Raw genomic sequence first — 23475 nt, 5'->3', positions numbered from 1 at the left:
AACTCATCTTTTCCAAGTGATGAGCCCAACATCCAGCACAGCACAGGTTTTGCATAGAACTCATGACATTTAAAATGCATGTATGCAAGTCTGAAGTTCACATAATCTGCTTGCTATTTTTTAGCTGCTGGCATTCATATTTTCCAGATTTTCTCAACAATTAAAGTTAAAATTCTCATAGGGTTGTAAAATCAAGGGATTTAAAAGCAAAACCAAACATATACCAAATATCATCAAACTTTATATATAAAAATAATAATCCTCAAAACTATTAACGCAGAAATTTTAGTTCCTTTGGAACTAAACCAATTAACATTGGCCGAGGAACTGACCTGACCCACTCTTTCCATGTCTACATGACATTTCTACCTCTCGTGTGTCCCAGCTCTATTCCAGGAGAGACAGTATTTGGTGTCCTGCTGTTTTTGCAGATTCTACCAGGTAATTCAGATTTTTTTTTTGTCTACCTTAATATTCATCTGGACGTGCTTGCAATCACCTGTAATGAAAATGTACTGTAGTGGTGAATACGCAGGGGGGAAAGGAAAGAGAGGGGAGGGAGGAGGAAAGGAACTGGGAAGGGGAAGAAACAGGGAAAACAAAGAGATTACATGCTCTCCAACTGAAGCAACGCAGGAGCAGAATTAGTGTGTGGTCCTGCATGTTAGCAAAGGCAGCTCAGCTCAGAAATGAAAATTCATCACCTATCTAAAGAATGTAAAAAGGATTCTCAGTCAGACTCYCCAGTACAGAGTAACCAAGGAAAGACAAGGCTGATCTTTCTGTGTTACTCAGCACACAAATATGTTGCTAGTAGACCTAAATTTGATAAGTCTCTCAGCACCATAAGCCAGCAACAGAGGATCTGCAAATCAGCAATGGTCATTTGCTTTAATTCATTAGTAGAGCCTTTATTAGTTTAAAACGTCAGCAGGCTCTGTGAGTGAGCCCAGCCATGACCCCCTCTTCCCCCTCCCATGCACGGGCAGCTACTTTGGTTCTTCATTCAGGAAGAGTTTTCTCTCTCCCAGGTTGTGCCCTCCACCAGCTGCAACACAGCTTCAGTGGTGTTACAGAAATATGGGACACCAACCAGGGATGTTTTTAAACACAGAAAATGCCATGACCCAAAATAGATGGTTTCTGTAATTTTTTTATAGTCAAGTAATGTGACTATACTTTTCAAAGGCCATATATGTGAGGAGCTATACTTCGTACATTAAAAACTCATTTGAAACCAAGATTCAAAATAAACAGTCTTTTTCTTTTTCAGGAGGATAGAGGGGAGTATTGAGCTATGTTCTTTCTTTTGTGAAACTGATTTGTGCTTATCTGGATGCAGTTATATATAGTTCAATTCTCTACAGTCCCCTTCAATATCAAAGATTGTTTTATTTATCAAAAAAATTAAAAGGCTCAAGCTGTGCATTTTGTATTCAGATAATTTTCCCCCCAAAATTCAAGTGTTTTTGAGACTGAGAGATCCCTAATTAATAGAATTATCTTGCACTTACATGGCTCATCTCATTGGAGACTTTATAAATATTTTATTAAACTCACATTTTGATAAGCATTAGATACTCCGAGAGAGAAATTAAAGTCGCATGTAAGCTGTGGCTACTTAACAAAAGGGAACCATTTTTGGCCCATTTGTCCACTGCAGTTTCCTTTTCAAGGGAAGAAAAAAACAGTAACTATGGAGCAAAGACCAGCACCTCTTTTCCAATGTTTTAAATACAGGAAAATCCAGGGTAAGATGAGGAGGGGAGTCAGTACTGAAGACACGAGTTTGCATATTAAACAAGTGAGAAGAGACACAAATTAAAAAAAAAGTGTCACTGAAATGAAGGCAAGTTGTCCAGATACTTACTGTGAGCAGTAAGGGAACAAAGCCTGTACTAATGCAGACTTCCACAGATGCTTCATTCCCATGCACTGTCAATATAATGTGCACGTATAAATCAGTATTAGTTTGAGAGAAGGTGAATGCCTGAAGCAATGGTGACTGAATAGCTGTGGTCCCCTGTCTAGGTCTCCTATATGGTGAGATCCGTGAGGAGGAGTGCACATATACGTGCCTGTTCTATGCACGTATACTGGAGTGAAGAAAAAACATTGCAATCTTGTCCTCTGCATGAGTTTTAGGAAAGCATCAGAGACAGATTCAACATCCTGATCCTCAAGCACCATACACAGAAGCTAAAGGAGCTAAAACAAAAATCATCCCTTCCCTCTGCTGATCAGAATTATATGGCTGCCTTCCTACTCTGTTACATCTTTCATATTTTGCAATAAAACCATCTACTGCTCTTCCACCACACTTTCCCCAGCCTAGGAGGAAACTGTGACTTATGGACCCCTAAAGACCTGAGCCCCACACCTGACTCTAGATGGCCATGGGGCACACGAGTGACAATACGCCTTTTTGTTCATCTACCGACAGAGGGAACAACGGCATGCGGTCCAATCTTCTTACTCTTGTTATCAACAGCACCTAGAGCGCAATTATGTCAGCTGAGAGCATGGAGAATGGTGTGGTTTACAAAAGACTCAAAATAATCAAATGATGGAGAATAATAATACTTCCTTAATTGCTCACAAAGATACAGAGTTTTTGTATCATGGTAAAAAAGTGAAGAAAAAAAMCGTATGCCTGGTTTGTTCTTTCTCTAAGGCCACATAAGGCTCCTATCCGTTTTTAAGTTTGCAATCACAGCTCAATCGAATTATGAAAATAGTTTGCTTAAGCAGTTCATTCACTCTTCCTGGGAACGGAAATGAGCCATTTTCCATCAGTATCCCCTTGTTCATACATGCTGGCGTAAGATGCCTATAYATGTGAGTAGAGCAGCGATGCTGAGGCTCCTCTATCTTTCTTCCTCATTCCAATAGACAACTTAAGATACAGAACCTTCCTTCTCCAAAGCCTTTGTGCTCTTCAGCAAGTAGCTTCAGTTCTACGTATCTCAACATACTGATGAGCTAACTTTTTCAAAGCAGTGGTCACACTCTTTCCCTTAGAATACTGCAGGCTGAACTATTTGAATAGTGATCTAAATGTTTACTTAAATTGTTAATGAATTTTACTGATGAAAATAGGCTCATTTGTTCCAGATTTGTTTACTTGCTTTCTTAAAAAAAAAAAAAAAAAAAAAGCCTAGCTGCACAATGCCTTTTAATAGAAGATTATGTGAGGGCAACAGGCAAATTGGGGATTCTATCTAAATAATTCTGCATTGTAAGCCATTTAATAATTTGAGGCACATATCAGAGCACTTTGAAAGGTTGGGGTTGGCGTTTTTTTTTCATGCAGTTCTTTCCACATCAAGGTGTGTTAAAGACATTAATGAAGAACTACCACAGCCCTTGACTGGGAGATTACTGTCACCACTGCACCCTTTAAAAAGAAGCAATGCTACCCAAGAATACAAAGCGAGCCAATGGCAAGGGAAAGAAGCAGCACTGACTCAAATTCCCCCGACTTATGCACTGAACCAAATTTTTAAAATGCATTTGTAGTAAATGTATTTCTTCATTTTCTAAATTTCCAGAGAATAAATGCAGTAGTTTTGAAAAATACAAAGTAGTCTTCAGTATATCCCAGTCAAGCAACATTACAGTTTGTTGAAATATTTTGTTTTCCAATTAATTTTGACTCATTTTAGTAACTTACTTACTCACTCATAGTGCTTTTTATAGGACTTTTAATGAACTGAATTAATCTTTATTATTTTAATCTCTTAATCTATACAGAGATAAAATCTCAAGGTGACTATTAAAAATGACCACTACATGAACTGATGCCACTATGTAAGACGTAAAGTCCACATGATCTATTCTCATGCGTCCTATCACCCAGTCAGATTTTACTGAGATATTTCAAAATCAAAAGGAACAATGCTGACAGAAATATTTTGGGGGTCCTTTTACAAAGCAAACTTTGCAATATTAAATTAAACAAAACCTGTTTCATGTAATGTCTGCTGACAAAGACTTTAGGTTAATTTTTGGAACAGCCCTGTAAATGGGGGTGGGGGGGGGATTTGTATTTCCTGGTGATTTCAATGCCACCCTGAAGACAAAACGTACAGCTGCCCCTGCATATGGGAGTTCCACTGCCCACAGCACTGCAACACTTGGCASTTCAGAAACAAGACAAACCCAAACACCCCAAATTTGATCACATGTGATCACTAGTAGTGTGACTGTTTTAAAGGAACAATTATGGGGTGCAAATCCTAGGCGCTATTGCTTTATGGACTTTGTACTGTCAGCCCCTACTTTTGCTTCAGAAAGTACATTTGTAACTGGCATTTCAGGAAGCTGCTTGAAGTTGGATTTACCTGTGAGAGATTTTCCTCACCTTTCTATTCATAAAACCCTCAGTGAACACTTAAAAATGCTTCTGTTTGATCACGGAGCTGAATGCTCTGCAGTTGCTATTTTCAACTCTGAAGAGCGCAGGGAGGACCCTTGCATTCCAGCTTCCCCCTAAGTTCAGGTAGCCACCACCTTCTCCCTCCCTCTTACTGCTTCTTCTCATTTGTTTCCATAGAGGACAAGCTTCTGTGGGCATCAAAATCACAGAAGAACAAAGGTTTACAGGGTGTTTCCTCACTTACATTTTAGAGTAAGGCAGGAAGTTTATTCAGCTGCAGTCTTAAAGACTTTCCCCATTTTTTCCTGAGTTTATATGTGCTTCAAAACAATGTAAGAAATATTTTAAGATTCTGGACTTCGTTATTGTAGGAATTCCAACAAATATCTTCTAAGAATTTGTTTCAGAGATTCACTTTTCAAGTGACAAACTGCTGTTAATTAAAGTTCTTCTACACTATAAGGTGGCCTAAACTACTGCTATTCAGGCTTACTCTGGCTCCCAGAAACTTGTAGTAGGAAACTGAACATGACCTCTCATTTCCAACCCTGCTTTCAAAGAGAAACCCATGAGTTTCTAAGTCAGCCTATGTAGGAATATTGGGTCACAAAACTGCAAAATTTCTACAGGTCTCTTGAGTTAATTGTGGCCCTGGCAGAGCTTGCTGTAATATGACTCTAAATAATCTGCATAGCTTTTTTTACAAGCAAAATATATACCCCCCCATAGCATTTCCCTTGCTTTTATGTTAGCACTTTAATGTCACAATAAACAAAATCCTTATTTACTAATCCAGCTGGCTAAAATACTATCTGCCTAAAGTACCCAATGCTTCAACTGCTTAAAGGATTGTTCCTTGCTTTAACACCCGGCTGCTGTGCACTGAACAAGGCAGCAGAGGCTCCCCCCCTTATCACTGGCCCTGGTCCCCTATTGCTCTTGGAAAAACGCTGGAGCTGGAAAAACGATCTAGTCCTGAGATCGCATTCCTGAGGACTCTTATCCCATCATGGACCCATGCTTTGTATCCAAAATGAGAAAAAGAAAAAGGAGTGAAGGGACTACCCAAGAAAAATGCTTTGAGCTGGAAAACAGCACCTTCTTCCACTACATCAGACGGCTAAGGAAGAAACATCCTCCACCAAAAGAAAAATTTTTTGCTTTCAGTAGACCTGCTGTTAGTAGCACCATCTCCTCTCACAGCACCTGTAACTGCTCCATCTAACAGGAAGCAAACCACCCCCAAATCCTCCCCAAAAGTGATCCTTATCCACTCTCTTCTGAAGAATCCACTCATTTTTCATCTACATCTGTACTGTTATGCCTTTTTGGGAAGGGCTCATCTCTCTTGCATCATCTTCAGCAGATAGAAATCAACAGCTGAAATTAGACAGAAGAGGAAAAAATCTGTCTGTCAGCCTGGGTCAGCTAAGGACGAAATGTTTTATTCTGCCACAAAGCAATATATAACTGCTCGTGTTTGCCTGAACATTTCCCTTACCCTAATCTGCCTTGCAAAGAACAATATGGAAACAAYGTACTTCCGCAGGTATTCTGAAGGCCTCTCTCATTCTGCTAATAGTGCAGAATTACAGGGTTGATGAGCATATTCTTTTTCTCRGGATGGATTATCTTGAAGCATCCTTGGAAACTTATATTAATCTTTACCAGATAACAATTTTAGAGTGAAATGGGCATTTTTGCAAAGCCCAGGAGAAAGAACCAGAAGGTAAAAATTTCAAGTGTGTCAATGCTACATCAGCAGATTTCTGCTGGTCAAACCAAGTCTACCAATAAAGTAAAGAGAKATGTTTGCTCTGCCAGGAAACCCCTCATGGCAGGCACAGTCATATCAGCTGCTTTGTGCTTTTCCCAGTGTAATCTGTTGATGAAGTACAATGTGAACAAGAGTAAAAAGAACAGCAATGTTCACATAAGCAAATTTATGAACATCAGCAGTCTGCACATTTGCATTGATCTGAACCATAAAAAGGACAGAAACCTGACTAAATTTTGATCTAACAAGCAGGATACATTTCACAGGCATTCAGCCAGCTCCATCTGCAAAGATTTAAGTACGGTACACTAATCAGTTGTGTGGGAGATGGTGGATATAAAGTCAGCACAAAGCACAGTAACAAACAAGGTACTGTAAGACAGCTGAATTCCAGCATACCTGGACACAGTTGCCAGTTTGGAGGCTTCCTCTGTATCCCAGCACTGCTAGTTTTCAAAATTCCAGCCTGTCCCCCTCCCCCCAGCCCCTTCCCCTTTGCATGCGCTTACAAAACTGCCCGCAGCACATTCCTTGCGACCTGCCTGTGTACAGCGCTAATGGCTCCTCCTGCGCAGTGCACAGCAGCCACAGGGAGCCAGTAAGCCCAGCTCAGAGAGCTTTTTCCTGTGGCACGGCATGGCAGAGACCTGCGCGGCTGCAGGCTCTCAGTACTAACAGTACCATCACCCTTCCGACATTTTGTCCCCTCCTTTCTCAGTCAGGGACAACGGACCCTAAAGCAAACGAGGCATTAGTCACACCTGCTGTGGATTTGCTATTGCATTCGTGCGCAGGGAAGGAAACAAGCAGGAAACCTGTAGGTACGAAGGAGGAGCCAGAAGTGGCATGGCAGAAGCTACAGACCCATTGCCAGGTAGGTCACGTATTCATCACGGAGCGTGAGCCCAGCTGCTAACGACAGAATTCCCTAAGCCCATCTGAAACCGAGGGGGCACCACAGAGCTAGGTTACCGATTTCTAGAATTTTCTAACTTACATCCTTGTTTACCAATATGCAATTTTAAGCAATAGGCCAGATTAGCTGGTTACACAGAGAAACTGAGATTCTTCTGGATCCTGTGGACAGTAGAAGTTTTAACTGAAAGTTTAAAACACATGCGTATTTTCCCTTTGAAAAAAGTTCATTATACTAACGACTCAGCCCTCAAGGACAGGTGCTACGATAAAACGAGCGCCAGAGTTGAGGCGAGAACTGTGCCCACACTCACTGCACCAGCGCACCTCAAAAGACGGCGGGTTACGCTCACCACGCCGCAACTTCACGAGCTCATCAGCCTTCTCGCCAGCTGAACGAGCTCCCCAAGCGCTGCCTCTGCCACAGCCGCGTACCTCCCGAACGGGTTTGCGCCTGCCCCACCACAACTATTTCTAGCGCTTTGTCTCTCCGCTCTTTCCCTTGTGGCTTCCCGGCCTGAGTCAGAACAGTAGCCGAGCGGGATGCAGGATCTCACAGGGCAGGAATGCTGATTGACAAGCCTGCTAATGGCCCGGAGGAGCCAGGAAAGCTCCTCTGCTGTCAGTTTTTCCTAAACATACTTAACTCTGGCAGAGAGATGTTCCAACGAGCTGAGCAAGGAAGCTGACAAAGAATTTGTAGCTATGGGTCTCAGAAAAAAAAATGAAAAAAGATAGCAACTAACACAGTATTGATGGACTGTTCAACCAATAAACTGTAACACTTTAGGGCCCTCAAATGTCTTTGTAAGGAAAAGAAAGCATCGCTTCACCATCAGCCCTACTGCTATGTGTTATTTCATACGTAAGTCCTAAAAAAATCTGTAACACGTACATGGTTACAACCAAAAAGTATGTATTTCTAAGTAAATGTGCTCTTCATAAGAATACTGATTTTCAAAATTCATGAAGAATGAAATTTTCATGAAGCTTTATTAAAACATTTTCAGCTCAAATTCATACCGGTCCATATCAACCATTCCAAAATATATTAAAAATGACATTATGTTTAGGACTGCTGAGCATCTACATGCATCTACAACAATAATTTTGAAAGGCAGGATTAGTTTAATTGTTTCAGGGTTTAAATGCTACCAGTTATGTAAATATACAAAGAATTCTATTTTCCTCTGAATTGCAAGCTACCAAAAACCCAATTGCTGAATGATGAAAGAAATGGGACTGTTTGTTTCCAATTTCAGAAAGAAAAGATCAACACAAACATAAAGCAATTACAACTTTTAGCATATCTCTCTGAAGGGCTAGCTAGGCATTATAAAGCATTGCAACTGCAGCAATTCAGCAAGCTTCCTTGAAGGAAAGAGGGGAGAAACGGTAATCTGTTTCTAGAAATCAGCAATGCCATGCATGCCTCCCATTAAGCTGGGTTCACTGAGTGATACAGCATCGCTTGATGATATATTGCTCAATGCATCCTGATGTAACGTGACACAAGCGGCAGAAACAGCCCTCTGTTCCCACAACCAAATACTTCTGACACCAGAGAACCTTTACATACTTCCCTTTAACCTATTACTAAGATTTCAGCACAGCTCTAGTATGTACCACGAAGACTGTTCTTAGCACAGCAGAAAGATATCATGCACCTATTTTCAAGTGGTACTCTCCTTGTAATTTAAATATAGAAGGATTTTCTTGATCTTCCTCTTCTCAGGAATTTCACAAAAGATGTATAAAAACCTTACAAACTGACTGGCAGCACACACAGACAAAGCTAGAAGTCCCTTGATTTAAAATAGTGCTGTTTTGAAATTTGGTCCAGTGTTGGGGGGGAGGTGGGCTGGCAGAGAGGAGATATCATACGATACACTGATTTTGCCAGGTATTTGCATGTGTCACATAAGGAAAATAATGAGCAGTGTTTCATTAAATCCATACTGCTATCATAAGGAATAGTCTTTTGTTTTTTTAAAAAGGTTACAGTCAACTCTCTGTCTGAGACTGCCCACACAACAAGAGAACTAGGAACACACGTCAGTCCGAGGGAGCACTACCTAATCACACAGAGCTAAACGGAGACTTTGAGGGCTTACTAAACCTGGCTCAACAGTAGCTGCCCAGACCCAGGCTGGCTCCTTCAGAGGCAGACGCGTCCGCCTGGGCCCCGGCCCCCAGAGCCGCCGGCACACTCAGCCCCGGGCCCGGCTGCRCCAGCCGCGCGTTTCCGCAGCGCTGCAGCTCCCAGGCGGGTGATGTGCCAGAACCAGCTCAGCCACAAGTGCTCTGTGGATAAACAGAGCCCCAAGCAGGCCAGTTCTCAGGGCCTATCAAGCCTTTGCTGAGCCTGAAATCATTCAGCATTTTTGTTTGTATGGACAAAGAACTAAAAAAAAGGTCTGTGCCTTGAAGCTCCAGCTTCCTTCAACGCGCTCAGAACAGTATTCTGTGGCATGACAAACTAATTGCATGTGTTACGGGAAGTCTGTTACTTTGGCTTCTTCCACTCAACACTGAAAAAACTGTGTTTGATTTTAAAGCACATACACTTACAAATACCGAAGGAATCAGCTACAAAGAGACCACACAAGCTGTTCCAGCTTTTCACAGAAGTCTGTTTTTTTTTTTTTAAACAGCAAATACACAGCCACCTCTTCAGTTTGCCCTTTCATCTATCCTGAAACAGTTTTTAAACACACACTCTTCATTTCCTAACTAGCTGATCATATACAAGTTTTGGTTTTATAGTTTTAAAACGCGAAAAAAGATAAAGGTAAAGCAGAACCTTGATCCTGAAACAGAAGTCAGCAAGGATATTGTGGGTGTCTCGCAAGTCAGAGCTGGGAAGAAAGCAGCCCGTTCTGACCCTGTGCTGTAACCCGATCTAGTTAAAGAGGCACATGGATTACCATTTATAGTGTTTCTCAGGGGCTGGGGTGAGGGGCGATGCGGGCGGTAGACAGCTCTCAGTCTGGCTACATGAGCCGCTAGCTGCCAGCAAGGTTATAAAAATGTGTAGATGCTGGGCGCCAAGGAAGGGTGGTTCCCCTCCGCCTTTGCAGGGCACCTTCCACGCTGTTGCTGTGCTAACTGACCTGCAAAGCACACATCTTTTCAGAAAACAGCATTACTTTGTGTTTGCAGGCTGGGAAGAAAGGATAAAAGACTGGAGACTGGGGAGGAACCCTGCAGTTCATCCAGCAATTGGTGAAGGTACACTGATATGGCTGTGCAAAGTACTGCTTTGCTCCCCAAACCAGGCGTGGGTGCATATAACAGTGTGAGGTCCAGTTATCTGTGGGTGAACTGGAAATGGCTCCTCATGGCACTATGTTAATTTGGCCACCTAATGACCTGGCTCAAGGAAGCAGGTGAGATGTCTCCAAACAGGAAATTTTTGAGTGTCTGACAGAAGAGTCTCTTCCAAAAAGCTAGTCAGGGTCTGCCTCTTTCTCCGCTATGAAAAAGGTAGGAGCACAAGATTTCAGAACTATGGGGGGGGGAGGGGGGAAGAGTCTTTATGTCAAGTTCTTTAAGGAAAAAAAACGGTCATTCTTATCAGACATCCTGAAGTACTGCCACTTTCACAAAAGAGTCTTCTGCTATATATTTTTGATGTTCAGCTACTGGCTTGCCTAACTGCATTTCTTTATGAGTTGAAGGCAAAAGCATTCAGATATAGATGGCCAATATTCTCTTATTCTGAGCTCTACAGAAAAGGGGGACTGTGAAGTCCCAGCCATGGCCAAGTAGGATACCTCCCTTTTGGGGATCATTTGCCGAGTTACACATGCCTCTGCCCACCCAAAGACTCTGGACTTTCTTCCAGACAGGAACAAATAAAACTGAGACGGTTCCACAAACACGGAAAAGCCTGACCTTCCTTCCTTCCTGCCTTGATCCCTGAAGAAATATATTCTGGCCACCTATGTAAACCAGCACTATATAAAAAAGATGTTAGTAGTTTAACTGACAGAGCACCCATTACGGAGCTAAAAATACCTCTTTAATACTTGAAGAAATATAGTTTGATACTTTTATCTTATTAAAATAATACAAATTCTGTGTGTACAGAAACTGGCAGGTCTAGAAAAAGGAACAGAGCAGCATCCTCCATTTATCTGCACTCGATCTAAAGGTTTGTTCTTACAGCTGGAAAGGTTAAATTGTTCTGTAAGTCACTTCATTCTTCATCCTCTGGGCTAGCATGGCCAAAAAGGACACCAATTAGTGCCAGCCAAGGGCATGCTTTTTCTGAACCAGATACTTGTTCATAAGAAACTGGGATGAAATCCCCAAATTCATTTGCTTTAGGCCTCTAAGAAGCCATGAGATGCATTAACTTTCACCACCGAGTGATGAAAGAGAGAGCAAGCAAGCCACCACAAACTGCAGCTGGATTAAGACTAGCAATTTTGCAGGGATGGATTCCTATTTCTGCTCCCTGACCTACGAACTAGCCTTATTTGATTTGTTCCAAAGTCCTTTCTTACAAAGAATCACAGGGAGAAAATCATCTGTTTTGGATATAAACTCTATTCTTTTTTTGATATCCCCCAAAGCATCTGCATGACTAGACTAGCAAATAAACACACATTTTGTATTCTTTACATTAAGACACATTCTAGGTAATATAATCCTCTACTAATAATCTAGACAAACATGATGGCATAACGATGGAGACTGCTGAAGCTAAGAGAATGAAAACAGATAAAAGAAAATAAAGTAAGTTTAGAAATCTAGACCTATCCAGCACTATCCCCATGCTTAGTTTGTATCAGTTCCTTTGATTTACAGTCCTTGTGTCTACCATACAAAGAAAATCATGAAGGGAGAAGTGTTGCGCTCCTTCAAGAAACAATATGCATGTGTCCCACTGCAAAAGCAGGCAGGGAGATTTTTAACTTAGTTAATACAAGTACAAAACGGAAACACCAAGACTCCAGTCTCTAAACATGCTGTTGCCCAAACTGTGAGGAAAGTAGTATGACAGAGAAAACTGCTCAAACAACAGGGAAAAATAGGTTGTGAACATTGACTGAATAATGTCTGTCTGTTTTTACACAGTAATTTGGAAAATTTTAACCAGTTCTAGAAAGATGAACTTCAGAACTCATTTTATGGATCTTCTAGCTGGGATAACTGACTTCAAATTAACCTGTGTGCTGCTTGCATTTATGCATCTATTTGCTGCACGCATGCATTGGTTTAGAGATAAAAACAGGAAACATTATTCTAATGTCAAAATGAGAAACCATTCTCCTGTTCTTGCCCTGAGACCCCTTGCACCAAATTTTCTGCAAGAATTCTTGCATGCAGAGAGAATATGTGAGGGGAGGATACACGCTGCCTGCAACTCCAGCTGGAAGATCAGAGGGCAAAGCTCACTGAGAAGGGTAAAGCAGGGAAAGATGGCATCAGCTCATTCTATCCTTGCCTTTATAGTTTCACTCTGTTATAGCAGCATTTGCAAGTAAAGTAACAATGGGGAAATTTGTAAATGAGTCTAAAATGCCCATCGACTTTCAGTGAAATATAAGGGCCCTTCATCATCACAAACAGATGCTTCTGAAAATTTCACCCAGTTTCCTAGTTGGGAAGATTTAATACCTGAATTAATAAATTTGGGTAAATCTCTAATTCTGAAAGACTACTTAGTTTCAAAAATATTTAGAAACATTTTGAAATATTAAGAGCAAACTGAAGTTTTTATTTTACTTTTCCGTGCAAGCCAATTAACCTGAGCACTTAGAGGTATGCCTACCATCTAAGTTTGAATCTTCCAGGCAGTGCAGGTCTCAGGTTAGATACTGGATTAGAATTAAAATTGGCCCATCAAAATTTTGGATTACTTAGCTCAGAGCACAAGCAAGAGGGCTCCTCACTATGACACCTGCTGGGGAGGTGAGGGCAGGGCAGAACGAGCATTGTCCTTAGAGCTGAGACAGATTTGGTGAGTCTCCAAGCTTAAGATTTCTTAGAAAGGTGAACCAGAAAGGTTGGCTTTGGAGGTTTATATACCAGCTCCTGTAGCAGATACTCTTCTCTTTAGCCAGATTAGGATGCCTCATTCCTACCACTCTCCTCCCCATTAAAAGGCAAGGATATTCATCAAAGAACAGGTAACCATAATGCACAACACACCCTGCCATACAATGCGTTATGTTTGTCTAGCAGTAATGGTTTTCACCTCAGCTTACCTGTTTTATGCACTGCAGCCGGTCATTGGTCTGCTGTATGTGCCTGTCCATAGAATTCATTTTGATTGTCTCCACTTGGCTTCTACCTGAAAGCCATTAAAATCCCTCAATCTGCAAGACAAAAAGAACAGTAAAGATCACTGAACACAGCCTATGCACTTCTACCAACTCTACAGTGAGTGAGGCCATGAGATTTACACAGTAGCAACTCATCCTCCCAGGTGATGATTTTTTCCTTGTGGTTTGGGGAGGGGGCAGGCAAGGGCTGGGGCCCACAGGTGCTCACAGCACCAGCTCCGGAGTTTAAATGCGGCGATGGCATTCCTAAGTCACATGGTGACACCTAGCCAGGTACAGCACACTCCCCTGGGAGCCTTTGTGAGGCCATTGACAAAGGCTCCTTTTACTCAAAGAATTATTACACAAATGGCACTAAAATGATGGAGCAGCGCTGCTTGCAAGAACCCCTGAGCACATTTTGAGATAAAAAAAATAATAATCATGATAACAATGACAGTCTGGGTTTTGCAAGGGCAAGGGCATGGCGATTCTTCGTAATCTTCCACTAGGAGAAAATACCTCTCATAAATATTAAATGAATCAGATATGGCAGAGTATTATATGGCCAAAAATAACACAAAACATGTTATTGGCCTGAAGTAATAGGAAGACTGAATTTCTGTTTTGAAATAAAAGCACCAGGTATACTTTGGATTTTCCTGCAATATTAAATCTAGTAGATCAATTTAACATGTCCTTGAGAGGGCTGTGATGACAGTGGTAAAGGACTGGGACTCAGGCCTCAGCCAAGCTTTTCAGAATGACTAACAATTCCAAAAGCACAATTTGGTATGCATAAACCAGGCCTGATTTTCAGACCAAAGTGCTGAGACAGTTCCTACCTGCTGAAAAACTGGTCTCTTCAAGGAATCTCTAGCTGAACGAACCCCTTGTTACTTCTGAAAACGTGTCCTCCACGCTCTATCACTAGGCCCCTCTCTAACAGACCATGCAACTTGAGGCAAAGTAAAACTCCGTGACTTGAAACACCTAGCAAATGGAAATGAAGGCTCAGAGTGGTGTTATGAGTTTTAATTCATATTGCTACAGCAGTATGAAGTCATTAAATAAGAACTGACAACAACAAGTTATGCTGATCTAAACAGCAAACCCGCAGTCCCCTACACCCACCACCTACACTGGTCACGCTGAGCTGTGTTTGTGGATGCAGCTCAGTACACAATGTCGCTATCACGACGAGTGCTGCTGAGTGTATTTGTTAGCTCTTTTTCAGAGCCATGCTTTCTGTTATATTCCATGCTCAGACATAGGCACTTCTTCATCAGAATAACTGTATATATCAGGATACAGGAACAAGGCTTGGGAGAGGGGGAGATGGAAGGTACTAAACTAGTGGGGACACATCACTCTGAATGTAGCGTTTTACCTCTTCTTTATCTCTGTGTTCAGTCTGGGGGTGACAGGTCGGCTACGGCCTGAACAGCTCTACTGATCTGAAAGGCAGGAACAGCCAAAACTCGGCTCAGCTTGGACCAAGAGCTATACACTAAATGCACTAAAAACACAAGTAGGCAAAAGGACCGTGTACAGCCTGCTAGCAAAGGTATGGTTTGCATTTAGCGGGGCCCTTTCCATCCATGCCCTCTCCAGCCTTAACTAGTCTTTTTCTACAGCGACAGGACAGCAGATCTGAAAGACAGAAACCAACAACTAATCAATGTTTTTTGTCCATAATTCATATTACCATATGGTGTGCACTGTAACTTTTATTTATGTTTTAGCAGAACTGCATAAGACTCCAGCCTATACTTAATAAGTTTAGCAGTTTTAAGGGCTTTTTTCCAGAACCCGCTTCTCAGTTAAGGGCACAGAGATGTGTCACACGCGCATATATATTCTCTCCTCTCCTGTTTCAATCACTTTCATGGTATTTTAAAATGGAAATGAAATCATAAATATTGCACGTTGTAACATGAAACCAGTCTTTGCCCATAAATTCCTGTACCCTTGCACAACAACAGGGTGGCACAATCTAAAAATTTGTGTTTTCATGCTCAAGAACAGGGAGCAGGCACAAATTCAGGAATACGTGTCTTAATGCTGTATTTATATAAGTATAAAATTTTATATTAGCACAAGCAAGGTCTCAGGCTTGCACAGAAATCTCTGCCTTGTGAATCTCTCCAGTTGCACTTCACAGCTGTGTTACTCAGCGAGCTGTCCAGGACAGAGCTCCTTTCCACGCCCTGCACACATGTAGCAGAGAGCAAAGTTTTCACGCACTCGTTCTGTTTGAGAAGCTCACCGTTCACCGCTCCTGCCTCACATGACTTAAAAATCTCCTCAGCTGAAGTACCTCCAAAAGCCCAGCACGCCAGCACTCGGCCCCCCAAAGAGAGCAGTGTGCCCCGTGATGGAAACCCGGACCGCCGTCCTGTCACGGCGAGACAGACCCCAGACCAGGGTGTCCGCGCGTGCCCCACGCAGCTGAGCCATCCGAGATTTCTGTACCTAACTGATAATGTTCTTTCATGGCTCCTGACGGATTAGACTCAGGGAAAGAAATCTTTTCTGCTGGACAGCTAAGCGAGGCCTTGTAACAGCAGCTCAAGCTCCTCATCTCCACGCTCTAGACGCAAGAGGGTTCAATAAAGCACTCCTATCAATAAATTATAATACTTATGAAATGGTAAAGCCAGTCTCACATACAAGTATTATCATTTGCTTATGCCCCTGCCACCTTCTCAATGGCAAATGCCATCCAAAGGTCCTGTGGTAAATATAAATTGGTATATTTTATTAAAAGCAAGTAACACAGTCTTATCTGCCTGTAAGACCCCCAAACAAACCTCAGTGGTCATGAAGTTTAATCTCTCAGTGGACAGCAAAGGTATTTATCATGAGATAAGCTAACCCAGACATGACACCACTTCAACAGTGATCCATCTTACAAGCTGGGACACATTATCTGCATTTTAATTGAACATCAGGACAGATGGAGGATGGCATGTTAAAAACAAATATAAACACATACATGCATATAGTTTTTTGTTGAAATATTTGAGGAAATGCAAACTGCTGCCTTTTTTTTTAATTTATTTTAGAAGTCAGGACATTTTTGCTTAATGAACCAGTAAGCAAAATACCATATATCTGGTTGACTTTGTAATAAAGTTTTTGTCTTCTTCGGCATTATCAATTTAACCTCCTCACTGCCATACAGCCACACAGAGGAACTGGGAGCCAATCTGGAAAGAACATTTACCTCAGACAACAAATACAAAGAGATACTCAGCCCTGCCAGAAAACATGATTCGCAAGTAAGGCCAGATACACCAGTGCTTAGACTGATGGCTAATCACATCAGGAGCTGCCTCTGGTGTTGCTGGCAATATACTTGGGGGCTGGGAGGCTGCAGCGAGATTTTACAAAGAAAATGATAATGACTTGCATTCATGCACTGCCACTCTCGCCAACAAATAATTCTGCACATTGATTTATGAACTCTGTACATAATACTACACCAATTCTCTGCCTTCCACTTAACCACAAACAAAACCAAGGTTGCTATCAGCTACCTGAACTGCAACTTACTATTGCATTTGTCCAAATTGTCATTTCTCCCATGCGGTGCAAGTTTCTCAAACACTATTTGGAAAACCACAGTGTAACTCGCACCTCTGAGAGCACAAGGACGAAAGAGAGCTCCACAGTCAGGACGGGGAGTGCAGTCCCCTTCTTTTGTACACGGCCATGTCATACGATTTCTTTCATAAACTGATCAAATTCAGTCTCAAAAATAGTTCTGCTTTTAACACCCAACAGCTTGTGCTGAAAGGCTCTCCGACTCTCGCCCCGTTCCTGGCAGCCACAAGCATCCTTTTCACTTCCACCCTAAACTCCACTTGTTCTCCTGTCATTAGAGCGCTCTGGCTGAAGCAGCCTTCTCCCTGCCAGGCTCCCCCCTCCATCGCACTGACGGACAGCTATCGTCCCTTCTCAGCCTCCATTTTGCTACTTTGACTAATCCAAGGTTATTTCTTCTCTTCCTGTAAAGAGAAGCTCCTCTTTCCATTAACCGTCCTGGGTAGTAAACATGTGCTTTGTGAACCCGCCAAGCCCAGCCGTACGTGCGAGGATTCAGCACAGCCTCATGCACAACGATATCAGCACTTCCTCTGTACCCGAAATATCCTGCCCCATACACCCCAGCCTCATCTCTGCCCTCTTCTCAGTCGCGTTGTCGCAGCATCAGCGGGTTTTCAGCAAGTACGCTGTGTCTGAGTTGTTTCTGCTCTAAATACGGAGCTCATTAGTGGGAAATTACTGTAGTTACTATTATCTAGAAATCATTTTTTCAGAATTAAATATTAAGAATGGAAAGTGAAAACTATCATATCAATCTAAAGTTTTACCAAGGCAGAATAGGTGTTTCGACACCAGGCTGTTTTGCCTGGAAAAGAATATCAAAGAACTACATTTCAAGTAACAATACCTGCTACGCAGACCCTGCTGTGCCCTGGTCGAACTCCCCAGGTGCACATCCACGTTCCAAAATTAAAAAAAAAAACAAAAAACAACCAACAACCCTTTTCCTGTCGATCTCGTATCGTTTTAAAAGTAGCTGCAAGATCACCTTACTTGAAAATAATGGTGCTTAAGCTACAGAAAGGCCGGGAGGCCAGAAAAAGAGCAGACTTCTATTTAGTTAAGTGCTGAGTGCTTATCAGGTCACGAGCGAAAATGACTTTGTGGAGTCTCTTGCTAGGCGCTTGTATATCAGTATTAGAGACCACGCTAAGACTCAGGCTCAGCAAGCAGCTCCTGCGAGACAGCAGGGGATGTTGCTGATCAGGATTAAGGGTACTGACAGAATGGGATGGAGAAGGGAATTTTACAGGGTGCTTCCCAACAAATCCCCTCTGTTTTGTGCACACATTAGCCAGAGAGGTCAGACACTACCGTTTTATATGCTAACTCCATCCAAAAGGACAAACAAAAAAGAAGTGCTCCTAGCACCTTCTGGTTATTCAGCAATAAAAAAGCCCCATTCTTCTGTTGTCTTTTCTGAGGTAAAGTCCCAATCTCTTAAAAAAAAAAAAAAAAGAATTATTCTTCTCCTTCCTTTTTCCCTCCCCTCTAGCATGCAAGTTTATAGCCCTAGGCAGTAATTAAAGAACCCTCATTTACATATTTATATGATGTCTCAAAAATAGAGAATGTGGTTTTTTTAAAGGAACAGATGTACCGACCTGTTAGACAATTTTTTAACCCTAAATGTACTTATTCTTTCTTTGTTAAACCATTATTAGAAGACACTCTCAAATATTAAAAAAAGCATGAAATTATGTAGTGGCTAAAAGAAAAATAATTTCACAGCCTTCTGTTATTCCCTGTGTTGGCTGAAATTTCAAGTTACAAGTTTGTGATTATTTTATCAGAAATTGGACTTTCAATACACATTTCTGAAGAGCCATTTAGTAAACCATGTTCTCTACCAGTTCTTGGGCAGCCTCAACAGCCTTTCAAACACCAAATATTTCAGCACTGCTTCAAAATGTTGACGTTTCAGAAATTTTAGAACAACCACAATCTGAAAATAAGTATTCTTTTCGTTCTGCTTTTCGACAACCCTTACTTCTATAGGCAGAGTAGAGCTATGAACCATCATTACACTTTAATAACAGAACTTACTCAAACTTGACGTCACTTCTGGCACAAACAACTGCAGCTTCTGGCTGTTTAAGCTCTTCGGTAGGTGGTACTGAAACAGCGAGACACTTGGCAAGGAGTGCCAGCAAGCTTTGAATTCCTACGGCCGGCAGCACTGATGGGAAGCTGCCTGGAGCCCAGCGCCACGACTCGGAGCCTGCATGGATCCTGCCTATGCAATCAGCACTAACCACGTTGTCAACTAGCTGCTTCCAGAAGTGCTCAGCTACCCACCCTGTTTCCTTGCTCTCCTCACACATGTGGCTGCTACCAACAGCGAAAGCTCTGCCACGTGGGACACTACAGGACATGGAAAAACTGGACACGCACATCAAAGGAGATCTAAGTCACCCGCTGAAACATAACCACAACCTTCTAAGAAGTTTAGAGAGGTTTCTTGGTTGGTGCTTTTTGCTCTTCTTCCCCTCTCGCACAATTTCTTCCTCCACTTCCTGCTCTGAGACAGAAACAGAAGTACAAAAATATTATGGGAAACTGCATATGCCAAAGGTATAGGGGAAATGCAGTAGCTAAGGGTGAATATTAGAAGAAAGCTCACTAAAACATGTCATCTGACCTCCAGCCTAAAATGGTCCAGGTCACATGCACATACCAAGCCTAAGCACCAGCGTTTGCCATCGATTGGAGCAAGAAAGAGTAATTTCTTGACAAATCAAGTTTTTTGTGGTTAATTTTAGCAAATTTACATCTAAGCAGAAACACATTTTGATAGAACCCACTTGAAAGCTAAGAATGTGCTAGTACATCTGATAGGTAATAAATAATATTCTATGAGGCTACTTAAAGGCACAAGTCATTGAACAACAACTGATTAGAATCTTACTGGCACATCACATAGCATTTTTAAGATTTAAAAACAAAGAGAAAAACAAACAAATGGAGTATTCACCATGAAAGAGAGCAACTGATTTCAAAATTAATGCTTTTAAAATTGCAGTGGAATCACAAACAGGAAAAGCAAAAGGAAACGAACATACTAATTCATTTCAAGTCTTCTACTGATTTTTGCCCTTTCAGAGAAGTGAAGGAAGATCTTCCACAGGAGACATGCAAAGGAGGGAAAATAGGTGCTGCAAGAGATAACAAGGGCCCATCACCACTGGTACGCAGAAGAACAGCACCTGGTTACTGGGTTTCAATTTTTGCATGTGACCAGCACGTCAGCAGCCACCACGTGGGGAACTGTATGTCCGTTTTAATTAAAAAGGTCTAATTTGGAGCCACTTAGAACCAGTCAATGGATGAAGGGCAAGGAAAAAACACAGGAAAAACTCATCAGTTGGGAAACTTCTTTTTAAACATTATTGTGTAGGTGGGAGGAAGAGAAGAAAGCTGCTCCCTCAGCAAGAGTTCTGCAATAGTTTTGAAACATCCCCCTTTCCTCCTGCCCAGATCCATCCCAATACAGAATGGCAGTTGGTTAATACTGTTTATTCAATCAGCTAAAACTAATAATTTCCTCTGTGTCTCCAGTACGCCGAGGGTCGCAAGAGAGGGCAGACAGTTTTTATCTAATAAGCAACTTTGGTCAAGCAACAGGCCAGGCTACCAAGGGGGCAGGAGGGGGCCGCGCTGCCTCATTAACCCCCCGGCGGCCGGTGGGCAGGGGCAGCTGGGGGCCGCAACGCCTCCCTGCCGCAGGCCGAGCGCGGCAGCGGCCCGAAGCAGCGAGCTCCCAAGCGGCTGCTGGCTCCGCAGGTGGAGCTGGGATGCGCCACTCCTCTTGCTGCAGCCGAGCTCGGCCACAGAGCGGGCGCCTTCTTGAGACAGAAAACAGTTAATTCCACTTGACGCTTTCTAAAATTTAACAATTTTTTTAGAAGTTGTTTCTTGAACTATCAGAACATACCTGTGTGAATACACACAAATTAGTACTATTAATTGCTTTTAATTACATTAATTCTCCATTTAGGTATCTAAGCCAGTGCCCTCCTGTAGTGTAACAAAAGAAACCTGAAATATATAGAGCTGTAGGCAGGCCTCCAAATATAAATCAATGCACGGCTCCCTGTCAGTACTTTCACAGAGGCAGGCTCACTTGTATATGTCACACTGTAGTAAAAGCTCTTGTATTTAAGTCTGCTTTTCAATAATTTAATTTTCAAAGATGCTTTTAAATATTTTCCTTCCAAGAATAAAACTGGAAAAAGTTTAATATCTATCCGTGACAACTATTTTATTTCCCCTGCTAGATGCAGTACCTGAAACAATGAAGATCATGAAATGTCAGGTGAAAGGCCATTTTAATCATTAAACACTTGAAAAAGGAAGTCGTTTTAATAAAGCTTTATTTACCATAAGCTGCTAAATAGCTACTGCTATTGGCTTTGAGCTATTAAAAAGGGCCAGATGTGAGACAAAGCAGCGTTTGTTATGCTGAGTGAGGAAGAATAGATATTTGTGCTGTGCTGCTTTCCATTGTTGCTCTACAAATGTGCAATAATCCCCAGCAGACTTCCCATCATCTTTGACTGAGAGAGAGGAAGAGTTGGTGTGTCTGCGCGCGCGCTCGCTGCCAACGGGCACGGCTGCAGCGAGGTGGGAGTGGATTCCTTTAATTTATGGTGGCTCGAGCTGCAAGTGCTGGCAGTTACGCTGGGTTTAAGAAAGCTTTTTCCACAGCCATGTGCTTGGGAGCATGATTATATACATAGCCGATTATATACAGGCATGAACAGCCAGCCAGATACACACAAAAGCAAACCCACACATGCTTTTGGAAAAAAGACAGCATGACAGCTTGCATAAGCAAGCCTGCTGGACTCCTCTGGGAGGGGGAGCGGTGCTGTGCAGAAGTTGTTCAATCACGAAGCACATCTGCAGCCTGATTACAAAGGCAAAGGTGGCAGGGCTAGCTTGCCGCGCGCAGCACTGTGATACGGCCTAAGCTTAAAGTATAAAAACAAAAAGTCCTGTAAGAGTGGGATCACAGGGACACAATAATATCACGTCTGTAGGCAAGGAGAGTGCTCCTTTGAGCCTGCACAAGTTGGCCAGCACTAAACCTAAAGCACATGAACCATCTCCTGCACTAGTGGCCCTCACCTCCAGCACGCTGGCTGAAATGACTGGTTTGCTCAGGCCAAAAAGAGTATTTGTGCAGATCCCAGTTTCAGGTAATTGCCCTGCTGCATGTTTATATTATAAAGTTGCTTTCCCTGCATCCCACCCAGCTCCTAGTGTCATAAGCTCTGCCAGCTTGTTATCTTTAGGGAGAGCAAGGAGGGAAAAGGACACTGCAGTTTATAACAGCAAGAGGTAATAACACAAAATTAAAGGCAAAAGTGCTTTTAAGTGTGCTCCTGGGGAGCCAGTGCTGACAGACCTGCTGTAGTGCCCTCAGAGGCTTTGCACACTCCAGTATAGGCAGATCAGCTAGAACAAACATTGATGGTTCCACAGCAGAGTCCACTGATCCAGTGGTTTATTAAACATACTGTAGCTTGAAGGTAAGAAATGCTAATCCTCATTGGGACAGCTACAAGCAAATGAGCCATCCCTAAAAGCTTGCAGTGTTGTACTCGAATCATTTTAGAACTAGTGTCCCTGATCATTCAAATAACACTGCTGTAAAAAACCTTCCTTGATAAACTGCGAATTCCTAAAATAAGGCAGAACCCAGTGTCTCCTCCTCACCTCTTAGCCGCACAGGAAGGACTGCAGAGAAAACCCAGTGAGCATGAGAACTGAAAAGAATTTGCATTCCGGCATGCGATGCTCACCTCTCTATCTAATGAAAGTACATTTCTCTCAGAGGTTCTGTCATAAGATGTGCAGTATTTTTTGGAAATTCTGTGTGTTTGTTTACTGTGATATACATGAAGTGTTGCTACCATCATCTGTATGATGGTAGCTTATATGTATTTTGAAGTCTGAGCCCACAGACTGTCTAGAAAGAAAGTTTATGAACTGAAGACTTTCCTGGTCTTGCTAGACATCATCAGCTACAAATAAACCTCGACTGGTTTGCACATATTCATCCAAGCTGTTTGCTTAAAATCTAAAGGATAAGCTGTAGAAGATAACCTAATAAAAACATTTTCTAAAGGTCCAGAGGAAACAGTAACAACCAAAACAGTACAAAGATGATCTTAGAAGCAGGAGAAAAGAAAGATGGAGGAAAGATGGCACTAGCAGCAAATATTTTTAACAATTTAACAATAAACTATCAAAAAGTGAAGATGCTACTTTGTATTTGCTATGCTTGGATAAGATCTCTCTTGAACGAGACAGCCTGCTATGTAACAAACTGAGAGAGGTCAAAGCCTCTGGGGCCTAGCCCAAAGAAACGCTACTAGGGAACAAATGTTCCAAGTCCACTGTGAATTAGAAATGAGAAGGATTTGCATTCTGACACTGAATGCCCTCTTGCTTATCTGATGAAACCAGGCATGTTTTGGAAGCTGAACTGTAACATTTGAAGGAAATTATCT

The 23475-nt window shown here is 42.1% G+C and overlaps 1 protein-coding gene across 3 annotated transcripts in view; it reads right to left on the bottom strand.

The window, feature by feature from the left end:
- Positions 1-14272, bottom strand: part of ZMIZ1 (zinc finger MIZ-type containing 1) — a 170070-nt gene extending 155798 nt beyond the window's left edge. For all 3 annotated transcript variants that reach the window (XR_003255869.1, XM_026080420.1, XM_026080421.1), the window contains exons 1-2: positions 14191-14272; positions 13289-13399 (exon numbers count right to left, since the gene is read on the bottom strand). Coding sequence is in view for 2 of the 3 variants with exons in the window: in XM_026080420.1 (XP_025936205.1) it covers positions 13289-13348 (60 nt within the window). In the remaining variant the exon portion in view is untranslated. The remainder of the gene's footprint in view (positions 1-13288; positions 13400-14190) is intronic.
- Between the last annotated feature and the right edge of the window lie 9203 nt (positions 14273-23475).

The sequence above is a fragment of the Apteryx rowi genome, unplaced genomic scaffold, assembly GCF_003343035.1.
Source record: "Apteryx rowi isolate R43461 unplaced genomic scaffold, aptRow1 scaffold_52, whole genome shotgun sequence".
Classification (NCBI taxonomy): domain Eukaryota; kingdom Metazoa; phylum Chordata; class Aves; order Apterygiformes; family Apterygidae; genus Apteryx; species Apteryx rowi.
The sequence above is the reverse complement of the archived record's forward strand: the minus strand, read 5'-3'. Positions and strand labels throughout refer to the sequence as shown.